This window comes from Abrus precatorius, unplaced genomic scaffold, assembly GCF_003935025.1.
Source record: "Abrus precatorius isolate BTA unplaced genomic scaffold, Abrus_2018 Scaffold1, whole genome shotgun sequence".
NCBI lineage: Eukaryota > Viridiplantae > Streptophyta > Magnoliopsida > Fabales > Fabaceae > Abrus > Abrus precatorius.
Window position 1 is genome coordinate 2,200,959 of NW_020874291.1, and position 20,909 is coordinate 2,221,867.

Genomic DNA, 20,909 nt, shown 5'->3' on the forward strand with positions numbered 1-20,909 from the left:
CTCATCAAATAATGTCTTGAGATGAAAATTCTCTTAATTAAGTTGAGACATTTGTAACCTTAATGAGAGTTGTTGTAACCGAGAAACACACACCTTGTGTTGAATTGCAACTTATGCTTGTTATAGAGTTTGAGACAAGGAAAGCATGGATAACCAATAGATCTCAACTTATTTTATTATGGATTCTTATGAAACAATAGTGTGTAGGGAGTTTGATTTTCAAGCACAGGTATAGGTAAATTATTTATTAAGTAAACTACTGTACAAAAGGCTTCCCACAAAAAATAGAAAGACATTTTTGCTTGTGCTAGCATAGTAAATCCCAACTTCACTATGTGTCTATGCTTTCTTTCTTCTTTACCATTTTTAGCATAAGTGAAAGGACAAAACAACCTCAGTTAGATTCTTAAATCTTGGGCCAATTTATGAAAGTTTATGTATTCTCCCCCTCCATCACATTCCAACACCTTGATTCTTTTGTTGAACTAATTTTCAACCATATTGGTGTTAGACCCCAAACATTTGTGTGAATTAACTCAAGGGGTTCCTAAGCTTAAGAATTTGAGATGCTAAATAGTAAAGTATGAAATTTTCCAAATTGACATGCTTCACAAAAGGAAAAATTATCATTAGTTGGGATTTTCATGTTAAAGCTCTTCAAAACATCAGTATTTAGGTGACCAAGCTTTTTATGCCAACTTTCTTTGACAGACAAATATGCAATAAGTCCAAAGAAATAAGGGGTGACACTAGAATGCTGGTATAGTTCATCCTTAATCATCCCTTCCAATAGTACCTTCCTTGTTACCTTGTCCTTCACAAAGCAATTATTCTCATGAAAGTTAACATAAATATCATTATTAGCAATAAGTTTTGATATGCTTAATAGATTCTTAGTAATTTTAGGCACATATAAGACTTGATTCAAATTTAGAGGCCTTTGATTAGTATTAAGAGTAGTAGATCCCTATGCAATAATTTTAAGTTTTTCATCATTACCAACTATAAGATTACTCTTACTAGCATGATACAAAAATTATTGAAACAGGATTAGAGTTATGCATGACATTATTGTTAATGCCACTGTCAAAATACCAACTTGAATTCTTTTCTTGAATATAAACTAGCAACAAATGCACTATAATTATGATTTCCAAGCTTTTCCTACTTGTTTTCTTCTGGGGGAATGGCCAATTTAGGTCTTGTCAAATCTATAGAAATAGTCCGCAACTAAATGTCCAAGCTTTCCACATAATTGGCAAATCAATTTGTCTATAGTGGATTTACCTTTGTCTCTTCTTCTTCTAAATCATCTCTAGAATATGCCTCTCCAGTTGTTATGATTGAATTCCATGCTCATTGTATTATACGTGACCACATTAGTAGAAGCATTGATTGTGAGGTTTGAAAAATTGTTCAATTGTTCTATTTTGTTTTCAAATGCCAAAAGATGAACTTGCATATAAACTCAAGTCATGCTTTATTTCTTAGATAACTAGACAACAATAGGGTTATACTCACTATCCAATTCAACAAGAGTTTGTATGATCATATCAAAAGTTAAAGCTGGGCTCCCTGCAAGTTTGATGTTGTCTGCCAAAGTTTTCATCTTGATAAGATATTCCTCCATTTTCAATTATCTCGTGCAAGTATTGTGAAATTTAATCTTCAACAGGGTGACTCGAGACTTGGTGTATCTCTTTGGACATTTCACAATGGAGTAGTTGTGTTGCAACATCTACTATCATTGTGTTATAACCACCCGAGAAGTTGTTGATTACTGGTTTGTTGTTCTTCATAAGTAGGGATTAGTCATTTTGCTTGAAACTTTAGTGATAAATTATTCATGACACTTTTTTATTTTGAGAATGAAACTATCTAACTTGTTCCCTATGATTAGTGGCAAAAGGAGAAACTTCCATGTCTTTGGCCAACTTGATAGGGACGGTTGAAGGGAGACTATTCCTTTAAATAGAGTTTGTAGCAAAGGCTATGACTTATTAGGCATTTAGAACTGAACAACTCTAATTCTAAGACAAATTAAGAAGAATGATCTTATTAAATTGTTGTTGAATGTTTATACATATATACATACAACAATAAGTGAGAAGAGTTGTAAAAGTGGTAACTCTAAAATAAGGAATATATAAAATATATTAATGACAATTTTTAAAATTAAGAAATATTAAAATATACAGAATGATTTAATGTTGTAATTGAGTATAATATTAACTATTTATTAAGCTATTAAATAATATTTTAAAGCCTTAACAACAAAAACAAACTTGTAAACTCATTCTTCAACTAAAATTATTAATCAATCTAAACTTAAACTTTAAATCTTACTCAATTAAATAAATAAACCAAACTTTAACATTCTCTCTATTTTTTTTTTTACAATCAAATTTAAACTTTAAATACTCAATTTATTTCAAACTCATGTAAACATAACTTATGACATCTACGGTTAACGAAAGAGGAATTTAAAAAAAAAAAATTGAACTATGACATCCATATAATGCTACCAATGATGAATTTGGAAAATATTTACATTTTACAGCACTAAGCGAATGAAAGGAGGGTTGCCTATAGCTTGAATTAAGGGAAGGACATTTTAACTTTAGTCAAGTGGAAACGGGGCAACCTTCAACCACAAACCCTTTGGCGGTTGGGCAATGAGCCAAGGGACAGCCATCAAGGTCATTTCCCCACCAATTGATACTAATATCTTCCAATCCTAAGCAAAGATACAAAAGCACCCCCATAAAAGCGAGACCCGCATCAAGTGCTCCAGAGAGCACATAATTGTGACGCTGCCACCATTGGGGTTTGTACCTAAACACCACGAAGCCAGAGAGAAAACCAACGATGACCCAGCTAGTGTAGTTCACTGCAGTTGCTGGAGGCATCATTCCCGTGGCTCCAATCAACACTGGCATGTTGACGAGTCTAATCCACTCTTGTTGTGGGAAGGCCCTCGCAGCCAACCAAACGAGTAAAGGAGCAATGGCCCCACCCAGGAAGAACCAATTCACTTGGGCGTAGGTCCCAAGGTCTCCAAATATTCTCCTCGGCCCAATCAAACCCCAAATAACCGACGCATCGTAGAACACAGTGTCACTTGGACACGTCCAAACAGAGGATGTGTCCTCGCATATGTCCGGGATCGTTTCCATCAACCACCACGCAGTGCCCAAATACACAATACCCGCTATCAGCGTTCCCACAACCTAATCAATTAACAGCATTCCATTCAAACAGTTATTACTAACTTTGGACACTTTTTTTTTCACTCTACCTTTATGCCTCTATGTATTAGCAGTAAAATATTAAATGCCTTGAGTTAATGAAAGCTGAGGATTGACCTGTGCCATGAACATGATTCGTGGAGGGATTTTCATGTAGTGGCCGAGCTTGAAGTCTTGCAAGAAAGTGATGGCTTGTGTCATGCTTATGTAACCATAAACCTTGAAGCACATGTTAGCTACTGGATAGCCCGGGTAGATATATCCTATAATGTATTCCGTGATTATGTTCAACCCCGGAGTCTGTAATTTCGGAATATCATAAAGGACACGTAGAGTTGTATTATTTTCATGATAATATTTTATAATGAATTTCTATAATAATAAAGTTCTTTATTTTTTTATCTATCACATTACTCATTTAATCATTTCCTTCTTCCTTTTCTCCTCCCATCACTTTCTAATTTGTTAAAAAAAAAAGAATACAACAAAATCGTTAGATAAATAACATTTCTTCTTGATAGTATACATGTGATGTTCCTGTACTGCAGAAGTAGATACTCCTTTTAAAATATCAATGTTCATTTTTTTTCAAATTATCAAATAAAGAAAAGTAACTACAATGGAATAGGTAGTAAAAAAAATACCGAAAATGTGAATTATTTTTAAAGAATGAATGAAAATAATATCTACGTACCTGATTTGTGATTGCAGTTATAATCCCAATGGGGAGAGTAAAGAAGATGGCGATGCCACATGCGAGCAGAACGCCCCACCAAGGCAACTGAAGCTGATCGTTGTAATACTCGCAAGTGAAGACGGTGGCTGCAATGGTTGCGATGAGGATGCACACGAACCACCATTCAGGAACCTGTTTGTACTTCTGCATAAGCTTCGTGTGGATGTCCACTCTCGTTTCCTTAAAACTTGATTTACTTTGCTCCCATATTTCTCTGTATTTACATGTTATTTTTCAATTGAGGGGTGGATGTGTAACAAAACAATGGAGTTGAGATTGCTACACACCTTCCGTGAAAGAGAGCAACGTGGACAATGGTAGCGGTAAGTGCTGCAAAGCCAACACCATAGGTCATGGCAAAAAAAGTGCTGAGATAGAGTCGTCCTTGTCGCTCATAAGCCGCAACGTCAAGGTGGAAATTAGAGTCAATTATGTCTGTGATGTTATAAATTTGACCCTTGGAAGTGAAAAGATCGTCGGAGAAAATGGGGAAGGTTTTGGCACCGTACACATTGAACCAATAGCACAATGGAGTCAGAACGTACATCACAAACACGAATCCCACGGCCACGTTGGCAGTGGCAAACCATGGGCTTGCAAGTGGGCTCCCGAGGTAGGCTGAAATGGTAGACCAGTCAAGCCCAATTGCACCGATGCCAAGCCCATATAGGCCTGACCCAAGCTGTTGGGCCAGCACGCTCGTGGGAAATAACCAACATATCCAAGAGAGAGAGGTCAGCATTTGGAAAATGTAACCAGGAAGCACGTAGTAGCCAAAGCTGCACAAAAACGCTATTACAAAGAACTGCGATCTCGTTAACCCTCCTTTTTCTCGTTCCTCCTTCTCGTGCAGGGCCCTGAGTGTAATGTATCAAACCAATTTATAACCATTTTTTTAATGTATGTGGAAAGATATATAAAAACAAATTAATAAATAATCAATTTTATTAAAAATTATAACCATTTAATATTATTAATACATTAAAACTTATGATTTTTAATATATAAACTTTTATTATGTTACATTAAAAACACTGCTAAATAAATAAGGGTTATAATGTTTTTATAGTAAGTTCTTACAATAAATTTCTAAAACATTGTTTTTTAATTTTTCTCCGTTACATCACTTCTTTTTTTGGTTTTCTTCTTCTTATTTCTCTATATTATATATAAAAAGTGTTATACATTTTTTATTTTTTTTTGTACAAATAGCATTTCTCAATAAATAACAATGAGTCAAACAACTCAATTCTTTCTTTTATATATATATATATATTGAATGATCTTCTTATACTAGTGTAATTCTAAAAATTCTTACATATAATCTGAATCTTTCAATTAACTTAAATCTAACGGTCAGTAAAGTAATAAATTATAATTTATTAGAATTAAATTAAATAAAAAAACTCAAATTAAGTGTAAGTATTTTTAGACTTATACCGGTATAAAAAATCTTGTCCCTATATATATATATATATATATATATATATAATATAAACTTTCATAGCTATATACTTATCCTTGTCAAAGCAGAATGAAGCTGGAATGTATGGTATGCTTGTAAAGAAAAGTCCTTTTTTCTAGCAGTGATGGCTCTTCTGTTCCTTTTAGAACCCGTTTCTTGTTCCCCCGTGAAATAATATTGAGATGTTAACTATTAAAGCTTTGTATTTTGTGGAGCGTATTTTCTGTTTTTTTTTTCTAAAATAATATTATAAATTTTGAAGATATTTTTTCACTAAATATAATCATAACAGAAAGAAACATGCTTAACTCAAGATTTATAAAATTTAGATTCTTAATTAGTATATGAAAAGTTACTTTAAACTTTGATTGATCTAAGTTGAGTAAATATACTCAAGAAGGCAAAGCTTTTTTAGGTTTATTTTCATAAATAAGATTCAAACATAAGGCTTTATTTAAGAGAAATTAAATTTCTAACTACTTGAACAAACATATATTAGTTTATGAATTTTTGAATGATGCATTGAAAATTAAAAAAGAAAATGCCAAGATATATTTAAATAGTAGAACATTGTTTTAGTTCCTAAAATTATAGGAAAATGTCAATTTAATCTCTGAAAAAGAAATTTTACTTTATAAAATTATTATAATTAGATATTTTAGTATTTAATATTATAAAAATAATTATTTTAATCCTTGAAATTAAAAAATCATAATTTTAGTTCTCGAAATTATAAACATCTGTCAATTTAATCTATAAATTTAGAAATTGGTCATTTTAGTCCCATAAATTATAGATATCTAATCAGTTTAGTCTTTTAAATTATAAAAATAATAATTAGTAGATAAAATATAAGACATTAATCATTTCAGCCTCTAAAATTATAAGCATAATTCAATTTAATCTTTGAAATTATAAGATGACTTAAGCCATTGAGTTAGAATTAATCATTTTAACTCCTAAAACTATAAGATCATTCAATTTAGTTACTAAACTCAAGTATTTTAACTCCTAAAATTATAGGCACCTATTACTTAAGTCCTTGAAATAATAATAAAGAATAACTCAATGACATTTCATGACAAAAGCTTACAATAATAAGGAATGGTGTATTTTTGTCCTCCAGTGATTAAAAAAATTATAGACGTTTAAAAATTATATTGGTTACACAATTTTTTATTCAATGACTAAAATGATTAATTTTTTTTATAAAAGTAATGAAAATCCTTTTTCTAATATTTTTTTTTTGCTATGCCTTTTTCATAATATTAGAGACTAAGTTGATAAATATCTATATTTTTATAGACTAAAATAACTGATTTTATAATTTTAGAGAATAAAATAATCGATTTTTATTCATTTCAAGGATGAGACTGATATATTATAGTTTTAAGACTAAAATTATTGATTTTATAATTTTAGAATTAAAATAACTGACTTCATAATTTTAAATATTAAAATAATTCAATTCTAATAGTTTTAAGGAATTTTTTTTATAACTGTAGACAATAAATTAACGGACATCGAAATAATTAAGTAGTAAGACAAAGGAGTCAACGCTCACCCTTTTTTTTGTTTTTATAATTACATTAATTTAACGTATATTTATTAAAAAAATGTACCAAAATTATTTTAAACTATATATATATTAGAAAGTGAAAAGAATAATTTCCGAAATTTAAGAAGCATGATAAGGGTCTCTCGGAACGTTTGGGCCCATCCATAATTATTGTAAATGGGTTATCAAAGTAAGCAATGACGTGATATATATAGCTGCAACAACTTGTTCCACCGGCAAAAACTTTTTTAATTTTTATATAATATTTAAAAATAAGATATATCAAAATAATGATATTTTAAAAAAATTACAAAAATATAAGATTCAAAGATAAAATATCTAAAAATTATAAAATACTAATGACAAATTTTCAAAATAAAAATAAAATTTAAAAATAAAAAAATTAAACATTAAATTTTAACAATAACAATTTTTAAAAATTTTATCAATCACTGAATGATAATATATATTAATAAGGCGTGTCTTTGAAGTATATTAGAAGATTTGTTAAAAAAAAATTATAATGTATTTATGCAATGAGGTTAACGTCATTGGTGGCTAGTGGGTGTAGATATTTTCGTATTATGTAATGATATTTTGAAGCAAATTAACTCTTACGTATTATGCTAATAGTTACTAATTTAGTATTATGCAACTTAACACCCTTCGTATTTAGATGATTATAATGTGTTGGTCATGCATTATTATAATGTTTACCCTTAGACTCTACTATTATTACCTGAAGAGTGAAACTTGAACTAAATTTGCCGGCCACCACATCGCCGCTGGCTCTACTAAGTATCTTCTGAATATGCCCGCCCATCCGAAGCCCAATACCTGTCATTCAATGCATTCTCAATACCTTCACAAAATAATAATATACCGTCCATTCTTATTTTTCATGAAGAAGAATTTTTTTAAAATTATAGTAAGTCTTAATTTAATTGTTTTATTTAATTTATATTTAAAATTAAGTTTAAATTTTTTTAAATTTAATTTAATTTTTTTATTTAACTTACATCTAAAATTATAATTTATTATATATAAATTAAATAAAAATTTAAGATCAAGTTTAAGAGTTTTTAGATTTATAATATTATAAAAAAATATATCTTAATTTTTTATGTTTTATAATAATTTTTTTTAATTTTTAGTAATTAATTTAAGTCAAATTCCTTTTATTGGTAACTGCCGCAACAAATTTGTTCAGGCAAACCGAGAAAGTTAGGTGGATGGGGGTTGTTAGGCAGGTATAACTGGAATTCAAAATAACTGACAAAAAAACCTTTTTTGATGTTAAAGTTTTTTATACAAAAAAGACAAGCTTTTTCTCTGTGTATAAAGAGTAAAAGAAAAAGTTACTGCAAGTCAAAATAACAAAATAACTAATCCATGTAGCAACGCACCTGCGTGGTGATGACTACGAGGAAGGAAACAAAAAAGGACATGTGTTTGCGGTAAAAGATTTTGACAGCGGTAACAACGTGAATGGCATAAACGGTGCCAGCGCCAGAGTTGGCGAAGATAGTAATGAGCACATGCTCCTTCACATTGAAGGGACCCGGGTTCAGTGTGAATTCCCAACGTGTTCCTTTGAAGAAGACACGTTTGGTGATTCTTGAAGCCATGAGTTGACCAAGCGGCACCACCGCGATCTGAGCCGATATGGCGGTGATGGTGAGAGGCTCGGTTCGGTACCAGAAAAACTGGTTCAGAAATGATAAGAGAACGCATGAGAGGGTTCCCAGCACCCACATTCTGAACGTCAGAACCGGAAGCGATGGGTCATCTGTGGTTGGCACCGTTAGGGCCACTTGCTTTATGGGTGAGTTCTCTCTCTCTTCTTCACCCGATGATTCCCCAATCTCTTTCACATCTTCGTCAACATTGTCCTCCTTCTTTGGCACTAGACATGGTTTTGCATTTCAACGCAACAATTAATAAACAAAAATTAAAGAAGAAAAAGTTGACCATCGATCTTTAAGTAAAAGCACCAGGGGCTTACAGAGAGGGGATGTGATCTCGTGCGAGGATTGTTCCATGAATTGGATCTTCAACTTGATTAATTCTGAATTTGTGTTCTTCAAACTATATATGATTCCAAGAGAATGAGGAGAAAGGGTGGACAATAGTTTGTAGGTGAAGGGCCAAATTAAGTATATGCCCAGCTTCAACCAGATCCTCCAGCTTAGTCCATTAATGGCTCTCACCAAATTAAAAGAAAAGTAAATTATAAAAATAGGATTTTCTCACATGACTCCAAAGATACGTATTAGAAGGTTAAAATTATTTTTTTATTAAAGATAAAAGTGTGTGTTATTTTAAAATTATAAAAAATATTTAAAATATTTTTTTAATTAATATACTATATTTAATAATTCTTAACATATATTTTTCAATACCCGTCAAAAATGTTACCAAAATAATATTATTTTTTCAAAATCAGATATGATTGTTTGTTTGGAGTGTTACATGTTTGCAAGGCATAAATCCACGTTACACTTACACTTCCCAAGAAGTCACGCTTTGCCTATCTAGTCTCTTATTATAAACAAACCGAAATTTATATAGCCTTATAAGGTCTATAAATGACAGTATAGATTAATTTATGTTATTTCATAAAACATGTTAAATGTGTATTAAATAATTATTCGTTTTATATATAGATTTTATCTTTAGACCTAAGCTTAAGTATTTATAATTAAAAAAATTTATAAAAAAATATATAATTATTATATTAAAATTATAAAAATATAATAAATATTTATTTTTATAATAAAATTTTACTATTATTAGTTGTTTATAGAAATAATGTTAACAAAATCTTTTTTTATATATAATAAAGTCTAATTTAATTTTTATTATTATTCAACGGCCGGAACTTACATTCAAACAAAATTAATCAGAAGGCATAAGAAATAAGCAATAATTATGATAGTGTTGACATACATATATTGCATTTATTAAACATATCATTTAATATTAAAGTATACTAAATTTTACACACAACTGCGGACAGTTATAATTATAGTTGTTGTCATAGTTATAATACCAATAAGTTATTTTAATATATAAAATATGTTAAGTAAAATTGTTATTAATTATGAAAGTAAAAATTAGCACTTTTGTGCTTGAAAGATTAGTTTTGTAGAGAGAGAGAAGACTTCTATGACTCTATTAGGGTCATAGAACATTTATTGTTATTAATTATAGTTGTTGTCGAGGCTTGATGACTATCCCAAAGACTCAGCAAAGGGTTTTTACCTTAGAAAGTCTGTCGTTGAAGCGGCCTACTGAAAGATGGAACAACTTAAAGTACAGAAATACTCAACAAAAGAACTGGATATGATAAATCAAAGTAAGAAGAAACTGAAGGTAGATTTTAACACGTGTTCATGCAAGAAAATAGGGCTAAAGACATCCATACTAATCATTTGTTTATTTTGTAAACACGACTCAATTATTTTTATTTCGATTAAAGATAAAATGACAGAGTTTAGGGATTTAAATATTATTATAAAAATGAAGAAATCATTCAATTGGTCTTGCCTCCTAAAACTGGGGATCTTGTAATAAGTTCTAATAATTACTATTACAAACATGCTGTTTACATATGGTAAGTCAAAAAAATTTTTTTTTTTAATTTTCTGCAAAATTTCATCTATAAATCTATTTGTATTACAAATAGATAAAACCTGTCTATAAAATCTGTTTGTAAACAAACCCGTTATTTGGCACATAATATCATTGACATTACATATGAAAAGATTTATTTGTATTTTATAACATATTTCTAACTCATTTTACCTAATATAGCTCAAATTTTTAAAAAAATTATACAAATTAAGAAATAATTGATAGTTTACTAGACAACTTTATTTTAACATCTATTATACATTCTTAAAATATATGTATATATTTACTGTAAATTTTAAAACTTAAATTGAAATTTTTTTGTAAAAATAAAATAAAATAAATACAAAATTTTATATATGTCATTTTTATGTGAAATAGCAACACAACTATGCTCAAATTAATTAGCACGGGACATGCTCACATATACTTAAAAGTGGCGTGATAAGTAACACGACTTTACTTGAGTTAAGAGGGATTATGTCTAGAATTTTCTGAGTTTTTTTATTAAACTTTAAAAAGTTATAACATTTTGTACACGAATCTAATTTATGCAAATTATATTTCAATTTCATATAACTTTTTTAGATTTATTCAACTAAACTTGTATTTTGAAAAAAATTTGGGTCAAATCGATTATGGATGTTTTACATAAAAGATTTCAAAAAGTTATGTAAAATGAACATGTATTTTACATAAATTAACAAATTTTATGTAAAAAACTATATACCTTCAAAAGTTAAGATTAAAAAGGCTAAAAAAATATCCAAATTAAACTAAGCATGTCTATGTTAATATAAATATATATCACAAACATGTCCAATTTATGTTTTGTTCAATAATTAATATAATTGAGGTCATCATAAATATGACTTAATGCATAAGACTTATTTATATGTTTGAAGAAAGAGAGAAAGAAAGAATTTGAAGGAGAAAGTTGGAGAGGAGAGAAAAAGGAAAGAGAGTGGAAAAGAGAGTTAAAATCTCCTTTATTTGAATGTTTAATATTTAAAGGAAAAGATGATTAAAGTTTAATCATGTAAATGATATTATTATCTTATATATTTTTTATTATTGTTTTTTTTATTTTTTTTATTTTTTAAATACAAAAAAATTAAATATTTTTCTTTCTCTAAAAATTAATATTTTTATAATTAATATTTTTATTTTTTTATAAAATTTTAAAAAAAAATTCTCAATTCAAAAACTAACATATTCCTAAAAAAAAAAAAATAGTGTTCATACATAAGTGGCAGTGTAAGTTATAAATTGTATTAACCTTGTGCAACTTATACAATTACAAAGAAAAGACATATTTCGAGTTTTTCTTTTATAAGGACATTTATGAAATTTGATATTTATTTTATTTAAAAAATCATAAATTTAGTATTGAATTATTTTATTTAAATTGAATTTATATTGTTCTTTATAAATATAATATTTCTTGCTGTATTGATGATACAGCGCAGTTAGGTTTCTGTATAAGTGAAGATAAAATTAGTTGCATACCTAATTGAAAACTTATTTATGAATAAAAAGGAAAGATAAATATTCTATATTTTAACCCCTTTTCCGGTTTTATATATAATAAACACCCACTTGTTGCGAATAATATGTCATATATATATATATATATATATATATATATATATATATTAACTAAGACTTAAAATACATTCAGGTAATTTAATCAACGGATAGTGAAAATTCTATGGGTCAATTTTATTATTATAGTTAATTTTTTGTTTTCGAATAAATTTTATAAATTTGAAAAGTTAAACATTCACTAAATATAGTATTTAATCATAATTTAAAATTATTATACATTATCCTTGATAAATATGGTCTTTAATATTTTATTATTGCTATGGAACAATCAATTTTTCTTATTATTATTATTATTAAAGACCTGTTTATTAATAAAATGAAAGATGAATATTTTAGAAGAAAATTATAAATTAGTAAAATTGAAAAAATATCTTTTCATATGTATCTAATTTATTATTGCCATGTAAAATCTCATTTTTTTTACTTTTTATATATTTCAATAATTATAAATTAAATATTATTTAAGTTCATGATTTGAGATTTGAAAAGATGGGATGCCATGCTACAACAATTCTAGAGTTTATATTTTTGATAAAAATTATTAAATTATAAATTATAAATATAATATCATAAAAATTATTAAATATTAGTATATGCAAAAATTTAATAAAATATAACAATTATTATGTTAAATATTAATAAAATTATAATTTTTAAATATATTTTTAGATATTAAAATTATTAAAATTCCTTTTTGTAACAAAAAATTTAAAATGATAAAGAAAGTATTATATTTTTATTTATTTATACATAAGGTGTGCTGACAAAACTAATTAAAAAATATATTTTAAAAAAGTTTGGTTTAAAAATAGCAATGTTTACACGCAGTAGTGGATGCACATGGAGCCCCTGCAAATGCAGCCCCTCAACTTTCATAAACAATTTTAATTTTAATAAATTACTAATAATATATTTTTTTTTTATATTTTGCACTTCTTAATTTTATGTTTTTGCACTCTTGACCTTAGGGTCATAGATCCGCTACTGCTTACACGTAGGATACAATAAGATATGCTTTACTAACAATTGAATGATATGTTTTGTATGTTAGACTTAAACTTAATTATTTTCTATTATCTTATTTAAACATGAATTAGAATCTCACTTTCCTCTTTGTTGTTTGTTTGTCTGTATTTTGTAATAATATATGAATCTTCACTAATATTTTTTTTTAATACTTTCAACGTAACATCTAAAATTCTAAAACAGTTTGTATTTTGACAATAGTAATTATAACGTGGTGTTTCTGTATATTGCATTTTAAATAATTCAAGCAATTTTTTTTAAAATAAATAATTTTTAATAAAAATGATTATTCTATCTTTTTATAGTTAATTATTCACTAAATATAAATTTGAATACAAAGTTAAAGGTGTATACTCATCTTATGCTCTGAATTTGTCATTGTTAAAAAGGGAGAGGCTGTTAAAGTATGAAAGGTTTGTTATGATTTTGATGACTATAAAAGCTTTTAATACAAATAGTATATTTGTCTAATCTAACAGTCAAGAGAAGTATTTCAGTAGTACCATCTATAAGACTATTCTCTTAAAGCAACAAGAGAAAATACCATTCAAGGGGAAGAATGTTTCAAGCATTGTCTATATATAAGAGTATCCACTTTGAAGAGACTGTTACATATACAAACACATATACAAACTTTAAGAAGCTCAAGAATAAAGGAAGCATCAATATAAGAAATTGACTATAGGAATCAGAACCATTCTCAATGTAACTCTTAGCTTTTTGGATGAATCCTTTTGATTTAAAAATTATTAAATGTTTCTCAAAATAGATTCAACCTCCTTTTCTCTTGTATACTGGACCAAAACTTCATTTATTATTATTATTATTATAGGGTGAAAGGCTTTAAAGTGTGAAATGCTGAATTTTAATTATTTGATTAGGCTTCTTCATCTGGGGTCTAACCTTTAAGATTACCGTCACAAGACACCCCTCATTAGCAATCACTTTTATCACTTCGGACAAGTTGCATCAAACCAACCTAGCTTATGCTAAAACCAAGGTAACTTAACCATTGTATAGTACAATTGTATAACCACATTCTGACACATGACCATGACCATAGAAGACAGTCTATACTAGAGGAATTGTTTATCCCGATCCACTTGTATTGAACAATTCCTACTACAATATGGATGGTTTTTCTTACGTAACTTTAGCTGAATACAATGTTGATTTTCCTAGTTTATTCCTAAAATACTATTATTATTCTCAGTAGGACTCTAGTCTCTAGTCTCATTAAAATGGTTTTTTCCGATTCATAGGTTTAGGTTGGTTGCAACTTCTTTTAGAGAAGCTGCACTCTGGTGTTTGTGTGCTTCGGATTAACAGCTTGAATGTAAATAGACTAGTAATTGCTGTATTTTGGATTATCGTTGTATGTATCGGCATGGGGATAGAATTTAAGACAGTAGTTATGTGTGCTAGAATTCTACTTTTTGGGTTATTTTGGAAAATTTATAGAAATAAAACATTTTAAATATAAAATTATGTATATGTTTCAAAATTTTTTTTTTACATAAATGTCCTGATTTGAATTGCATAGAAGTCGATTAAAATTGATTTCATACACAAATACAGAAATTAATTATAATCGACTTCTGTAATGTGTGTTACGCATATCCTATCCATATAATTTATTTAGATGTCTTATCTAAATTAAAGAAAAATAATAATTTTAATTAAATTTGTTAATATTTTTGTATAATAATTTTATAAATTATTAAATAATATCAATGTAAAAATAATACTTTAAAAGACATATAATTTAAATTTTAAACCGCATAAAATTCAAATTATAAAGTACATAAAATTAAAATTCTGAAGACAAAAAATTAAAATTCTAAAGTAGAGAAAATTAAATTCTAAAGTACATAGTCCATAAAATATGTAGATCACTGTGCAGCATATGTGACTATGAGCCACGTCTGTTGCGTTTGGCCCCAACAAGGTGACTTCTTATTGCACAATGACGATATACAATCTGTCGTACAGGTCTGCGGTGTGCATGTTCCTCCTTCTGTTGACTTTGATCATGCATGTACTGATCATCCGCTTCCTCCTGTTGGAAAGGTGTGTGATGCTCCTCCTCCTCTGGTGAACCATTAAAGGAGGGAGTTCAGATATGTGTTGGTGATGGTCGATATACATTATCTGGTGGTGGCACAGATCTACTTGTACCGGTCGAATTTAGCCAAGTTATAACCTCAACATCTGACATGAAACGTGGACTAAAAGATATATGTTGTGCAATATCATCTTGAGATAGACCTGTGACAAAATGTTGCATAGGACTGGGAGTAGCCTTAGTATCTAACATGAACTGATGACTAGGGCCTGCCATAAAATGGTAGCTAAGGGTCATACATGGTTGGTTAGGGCCCGACATGAACTGGTGCTGAGAAGGACCAGCCATGTACTGCTGTTGACTAGGTCCTGACATGAGGTGGTGGCTGGGGTATGTGGATGTCGGGTGGTATACATAGTGTTAGGTATGTTATATAGTTGGATTTGCATCAGGTTCTACATTGTGTGCTGGGAGGTTGGCTAGTATATCCGTCTTATCATGGTACTGACGTCTACTAGCATGTGTACCTGCACGCAAATGACGTATGAAAGAGCATCTATCTAGAATGTCATCAGGGTGTATTATGTCAGGTGCAGGGGAAACATTTAGTGGTACACCATCAGATAAGTCCCTAAGCTCTGCATCTTGTGGACCTCCATCCAATGACAAAAATCTATTAGCGAATGACAAGTACCATTGAAAGTACTCGTCGATCCCTACGTACCTCTCATACACCATACCATGTCACATGATAATCAGGTCACCTTATATCTAGATCACCCCTCTCATCTTTAGCGTGCAACCAATCAATATTTATCAGATTCATTGGTATGTGTTGTGCTCCACCAAATTGTCGAACTACGCGATCAAAAGGGTGTCACACAATCATAGTAAACTGTATAAGAGCAGTCACAAATGCTCAAACATCAGCCTCATCATACACGAAAGGAGGTGTAATGTTTCTGACCTCATTGTTGTAGGAACCTAAACTGAAATAATAAATAACAAATATTAGACCAAAAATATAATTATTTAAAACAAAATAATTTAGTAACACACCTTATTTGAACTTACCTCAGTAATGCCAATTGAATCAATGATCCTTCTATTTCACAATAATTTATTCGTATTTGATCTTATTGATAACCTATAACTTTTCCACTTGAAATATGCATAATTAGTTTTTACTTGCAAAATTAACATATATAAATAACAAAAAAATAATATATTGATAGAATTAATTTGTACCTCAATGCTAGTAGAAAAATGAGAGGATGATGGTGCTTAGGGGCTAACTAAGGTATTTTATACCATGCCCAAGATTGTAGAAATGACAAATAACCTGCAATCTCGGTGACAATTGACTTTTTTGAAGAATAGAAGTTAATTGAAGTCAACTTTTTTAAAAGAAAAACAAAATTTAAATGGAATGTAGAAGTCGTCTATAATCCACTTCTACATATACGTTTTAGGACATTTATGTAAAAAAAAGAAGAAAAACATATGTAATTTGATATTAAAAAAGTTGCACGTCTGTAAAAAAAGCCTAATATTTTGATTATGCTCTAAGATTCAATAGATACATGTATGTAACTACATAATAATTACTGTATTATCTCATATTTTTGTACTAAGTACTCAGTTATGTCTTTAAAATGACAATTGATGTATATAATTGGTATATTTCACAATGGTTAAATTGAGGAGCATTATTCTTTCTAATAAGAGGCTATCTAACTAAGCTTTTAAATTTCAAAATTTTAAGGAAAACCATTTTATTTTTCTTGTAAGCTTTGTATATTAATCAATGTATTAGATTATAGTATAACAGCAGTTCAATCCATTGGACTGTTGTAGTGGAAAAGGGCAGCTATGCTTTGATTGAGCACTAATTTCTCGACCTTGTTACTGAATATTTTGGTTTGTGAAATGCATGCAGAAATATGGCCAGTGGTAAACGTGGACGACCCTCTTCAACCACAACCTCCTGACCCTCCTACTCAGTCTGATCCTTTTCATCATGGATTGAAGCTTTGACCCACGAACAAAGTCAAACACGCAATTGCAGGACAAAGACCTTGTGTTGACTTATTCGAACCTGTGCATGACTCTCAGTCGGTACCAAAAGTGCATATTGGAGCACACAACTTTTGCAATTACTCTTTCAAACAAAATTAATCAATCTGAGCACAGGTTTGGAACTTGATGTGTTCCCTTGTTTCAGCGACTTTTTTTTTTTAATCTAATAGGTGTTGTAGACTAAAACTGTGACCATGGCAATATATAAGGTGCCACAATTTACCACGGAATGGGTCATTTACATAAATGGTAAAAAATGTAGTCGGACAAAATTTGCAGTAGCAATATGCATTTGATAAGAAATTGAAATGATAAATTCACAGCTTATTTGTCAATAACAAAAAATAAATTTGCTCTTTCTTCGTCATCATCCACACAAAGTAATATCTATTAAAATCGCATGGGCTGTTATTGCCTGGTACTGAACAAAAAAATACCTATTCCATTAAGAAATCAAATAAAGGTAAAGACTAAGCAGCCAGAAATCGAATGATGTAAACAATGCCAAAAAAATTAAAAGAAAAAAAAATCACAGAAAATGATCCTAATGCATCACATGACTGATATTTTCTTCTTAGTTATCCATCTCCTTTTGGCATTTTCTATGGCTTCCTCCCTCATCTTCACAAGCTCACTAAAGCACTGCCGATATTGTGTTTCTATTGCTTCGAGCTCCAACTGCAGCTCATTTGAATGATCATTGTCAACTAGAGTATGAGAACATTTGCTTAACGTTTCAAAGTTTTTGGAAGGATTGCAACATGAATTTATTAAAGAGCCTGCTGAATTCTCAGAGTGATTCTTGTGTCCATCTTCTTGCTCACAAAGCCTGACGTCTGAATTGGAATTGAAGCAATCGAACCCCTCGCAGAATTCATCAAGAATAATTCCACACTCCGCTGAAATATCTGACAGAACAGATTCTTGTTTCTCCTGATCATCTCCATCCTCAAGCTGGGAGTGAACTAAATCTTCATAGATTGTTGTCTTCTTATCAAAATCACTTGACCGTAATGGCCAATGGCAGTTTAATTGTTCACTGCTCTGAACTTCTGAAGAAGGCCCATACAAATGATCTGTTCCAGATGAGAGGTTTTCACAGAAGGGTTTCCAGTTGGGCACAAGCTTAGCAAGCATGTCATGTATGAGCTCAGCAATGACAGATACATTCTCAGTTGTGAGTTCCAGATGTTCCACCATCTCCTCAGCAATTGAAATTGCTGTATCAGAATCGATATAGAATGGAAAATGGATATTCCTTGCTCCACCTACAGACACATTAACAATTAGCACAAGGTAAAAAGAAAGAAAGAAACAGATCTGACAATCACTCACCACATGTTTCAGCAATTCGCAGAGTAAGTGAAATTGTACTTTCAGCATTTTTCTCCCCTCTTAACCTAAATTCGTTATTTTCTGTCATCCTCGTGAGATCAATAACTGAAAATTGAGAAGTTTCTTCGTTTCTTCTCTCAGAAGAGCCAGGTGAAGTATGCCTAGAGTTTGAATCTATCTCCATGGGATGAGGCTCACTTGTCAGTGGATTCACCAATCTGGTATGGGCATTAGGTGGCTTCAGTGTATCACAGTTGATCTCCTTTGCATTTTCAGTTGCAAGGAACGGGTCTTTCAATAGTTCAGATGCCGGCAATCTCATAGATGCAGGAACCAGACACTTCTCTATAAATTGCTTCACTTCAGGATCATTTACTCTAGCAAGCGCAGCAGGTTTTATACCCTGAAAGGGAAAAGAAAACAAACTTACATTGGTAATGACTAAAAACAAGATAAATCAGCAGAGACAAACGGTTTATCAAGAACAGAAGTTCAAAACAACATAAAAAGATTAAATTAACATCGCTGACTGCAGACTTACAGAGGTAACTTTCTTATATATCTGCGCCGGATTTTTACATTCACCATACGGGTACTCACAGGTGACCATTTCTAAGATACACATGCCAAATGAATATATGTCAACAAGCTCATTGTATTCCTCCTCATAAAGTTCTGGGGCCATGAATTCCGGTGTTCCTGCAACCATGCGAAATCCCAAAATATTCATTTAATTTGCAAGGTTTAATCCACCAAAAACTGCAGGAGAAGATCAATATTCAATCACATTACCAATGACACTCCTTGCAGTAGGCTGCTGCATGACAATCGCCAATCCAAGATCTCCAATCTTAACTTGTCCATTATTCCCATTGACAAAAATGTTATCACATTTCAGGTCCCTGTGAATAATGGGGGGACTGTGACTGTGCAGAAAGCACAAACCACGAAGAATCTGCCTCGCCCAGTTCTTGATGGCCTTCATGTCCACATTCTTGTGCTTCCTCCGATACCTGCACAGGCAAGAGCAACATGAAGCATCACCAAAAAAAAAAAAAAAAATTACTCAAAAAATGCTTATCGCACTGCCCGAATTCGATAAACTCAACTGTCTCAAACTCCCAGAGGTGAACAACTCAGTGATCATGTTGATGGAGCCAGTTCTATCATCCACCCAAGAATTGTACAACTTGATGATGTTCTCATGTTTTAAAGACTTGAGCAAATGAACCTCTGAGTACAGTTTCTCCAACTGTTGCGGAGATTGAAGAACATCCTCAATGCTGATCCGGTTCCACGCCACTTCAATTCCGTCCAATTCGTCAAACGCTTTGTATCTGCAACAACCCAAACAATAAACAAATAAAAAAACTTCCACATAGCGACATAAGAGAGTCACAGGCAATAGGCATACACAGTCTTGAAGGCTCCTTTCCCCAAAAATTCATCGTACTGAAGAAAAAACAAAAATCGAATTACAATTAATAAAGAATTCAATTCCAAGCACTGGCAGTCTCACTTGAGTGGAGTTGAATCCAAGAAAAAAATAACGTACCCGCGCGTATCGCGAAGTTGGATCTTTTTCCACAACGCCAACGTCATGATTATCGGTAACGGAAGACATGGAGGAGAAAAAAGAAGAGAGGGAGAGGAAAGTCTGTATTAAAGGGGAAAAGGGTGGGGTTCAGAAAAGGCCTCGCAAGCAACGGAATAGGAATCGAATGCCGATTGGAATCGGCACCGGACGGAGGACATGGTGGTGATGAACGAAGAAAATTGAAGGCTGTGAAGGGGGCGCATGGTCATCAAGGTCAAGGACACACCCATGCTTCTATCTGCATCTTCTGGAACAAAACCCTAAGCCAAAGAACAGAGACAGAGAAAGAGATTTTGCGTTGAAGTGAGTTTCTGATTTGTATTGAAACCGAAGGAGTGGCACGCACGCACGCCAATTACCCTCTGCGAGCGACGCAACTACGATACCCTTTTTCTTTAATACTTATGACTTTCCATTGAAACCCAAACCCAAACCTTTGCTTCATTCAAATTCTCAACTCAACAAAAGCCTTATCTCCAATTTTACTTTTATCGTTAACCACATGCGCCGCTCAAGGGATTGGGGACACTCATATTTTAAAATTATTTATTTTATTATT

The 20,909-nt window shown here is 30.7% G+C and overlaps 2 protein-coding genes across 5 annotated transcripts; both read right to left on the minus strand.

Moving 5' to 3' along the window:
• Window positions 1-2,589: 2,589 nt before the first annotated feature.
• On the minus strand, window positions 2,590-9,147 carry LOC113856363 (oligopeptide transporter 7-like). Its single transcript, XM_027488156.1, has 7 exons — window positions 9,013-9,147; window positions 8,414-8,913; window positions 7,747-7,844; window positions 4,272-4,841; window positions 3,943-4,198; window positions 3,366-3,548; window positions 2,590-3,230 (listed from the first exon to the last, which is right to left on the minus strand). Exons 1-7 carry the CDS (start codon window positions 9,047-9,049, stop codon window positions 2,625-2,627), a joined length of 2,250 nt encoding a protein of 749 aa, XP_027343957.1. The 5' UTR covers window positions 9,050-9,147; the 3' UTR covers window positions 2,590-2,624.
• A 6,593-nt stretch (window positions 9,148-15,740) lies between these two features.
• On the minus strand, window positions 15,741-20,856 carry LOC113856234 (serine/threonine-protein kinase WNK8-like). 4 transcript variants are annotated; one of them, XM_027487980.1, is made up of 8 exons: window positions 20,710-20,813; window positions 20,309-20,610; window positions 20,168-20,205; window positions 19,863-20,090; window positions 19,546-19,766; window positions 19,295-19,452; window positions 18,754-19,156; window positions 17,717-18,686 (listed from the first exon to the last, which is right to left on the minus strand). In XM_027487980.1, exons 2-8 carry the CDS (start codon window positions 20,375-20,377, stop codon window positions 17,971-17,973), a joined length of 1,833 nt encoding a protein of 610 aa, XP_027343781.1. In that variant the 5' UTR covers window positions 20,378-20,610; window positions 20,710-20,813; the 3' UTR covers window positions 17,717-17,970. The 4 variants fall into 4 exon arrangements, with proteins under 4 accessions (XP_027343788.1, XP_027343774.1, XP_027343781.1 ...); XM_027487987.1 differs by having other exon boundaries at window positions 15,741-18,638; window positions 20,309-20,766; XM_027487973.1 differs by having other exon boundaries at window positions 17,683-18,686; window positions 20,309-20,856.
• Window positions 20,857-20,909: the final 53 nt, after the last annotated feature.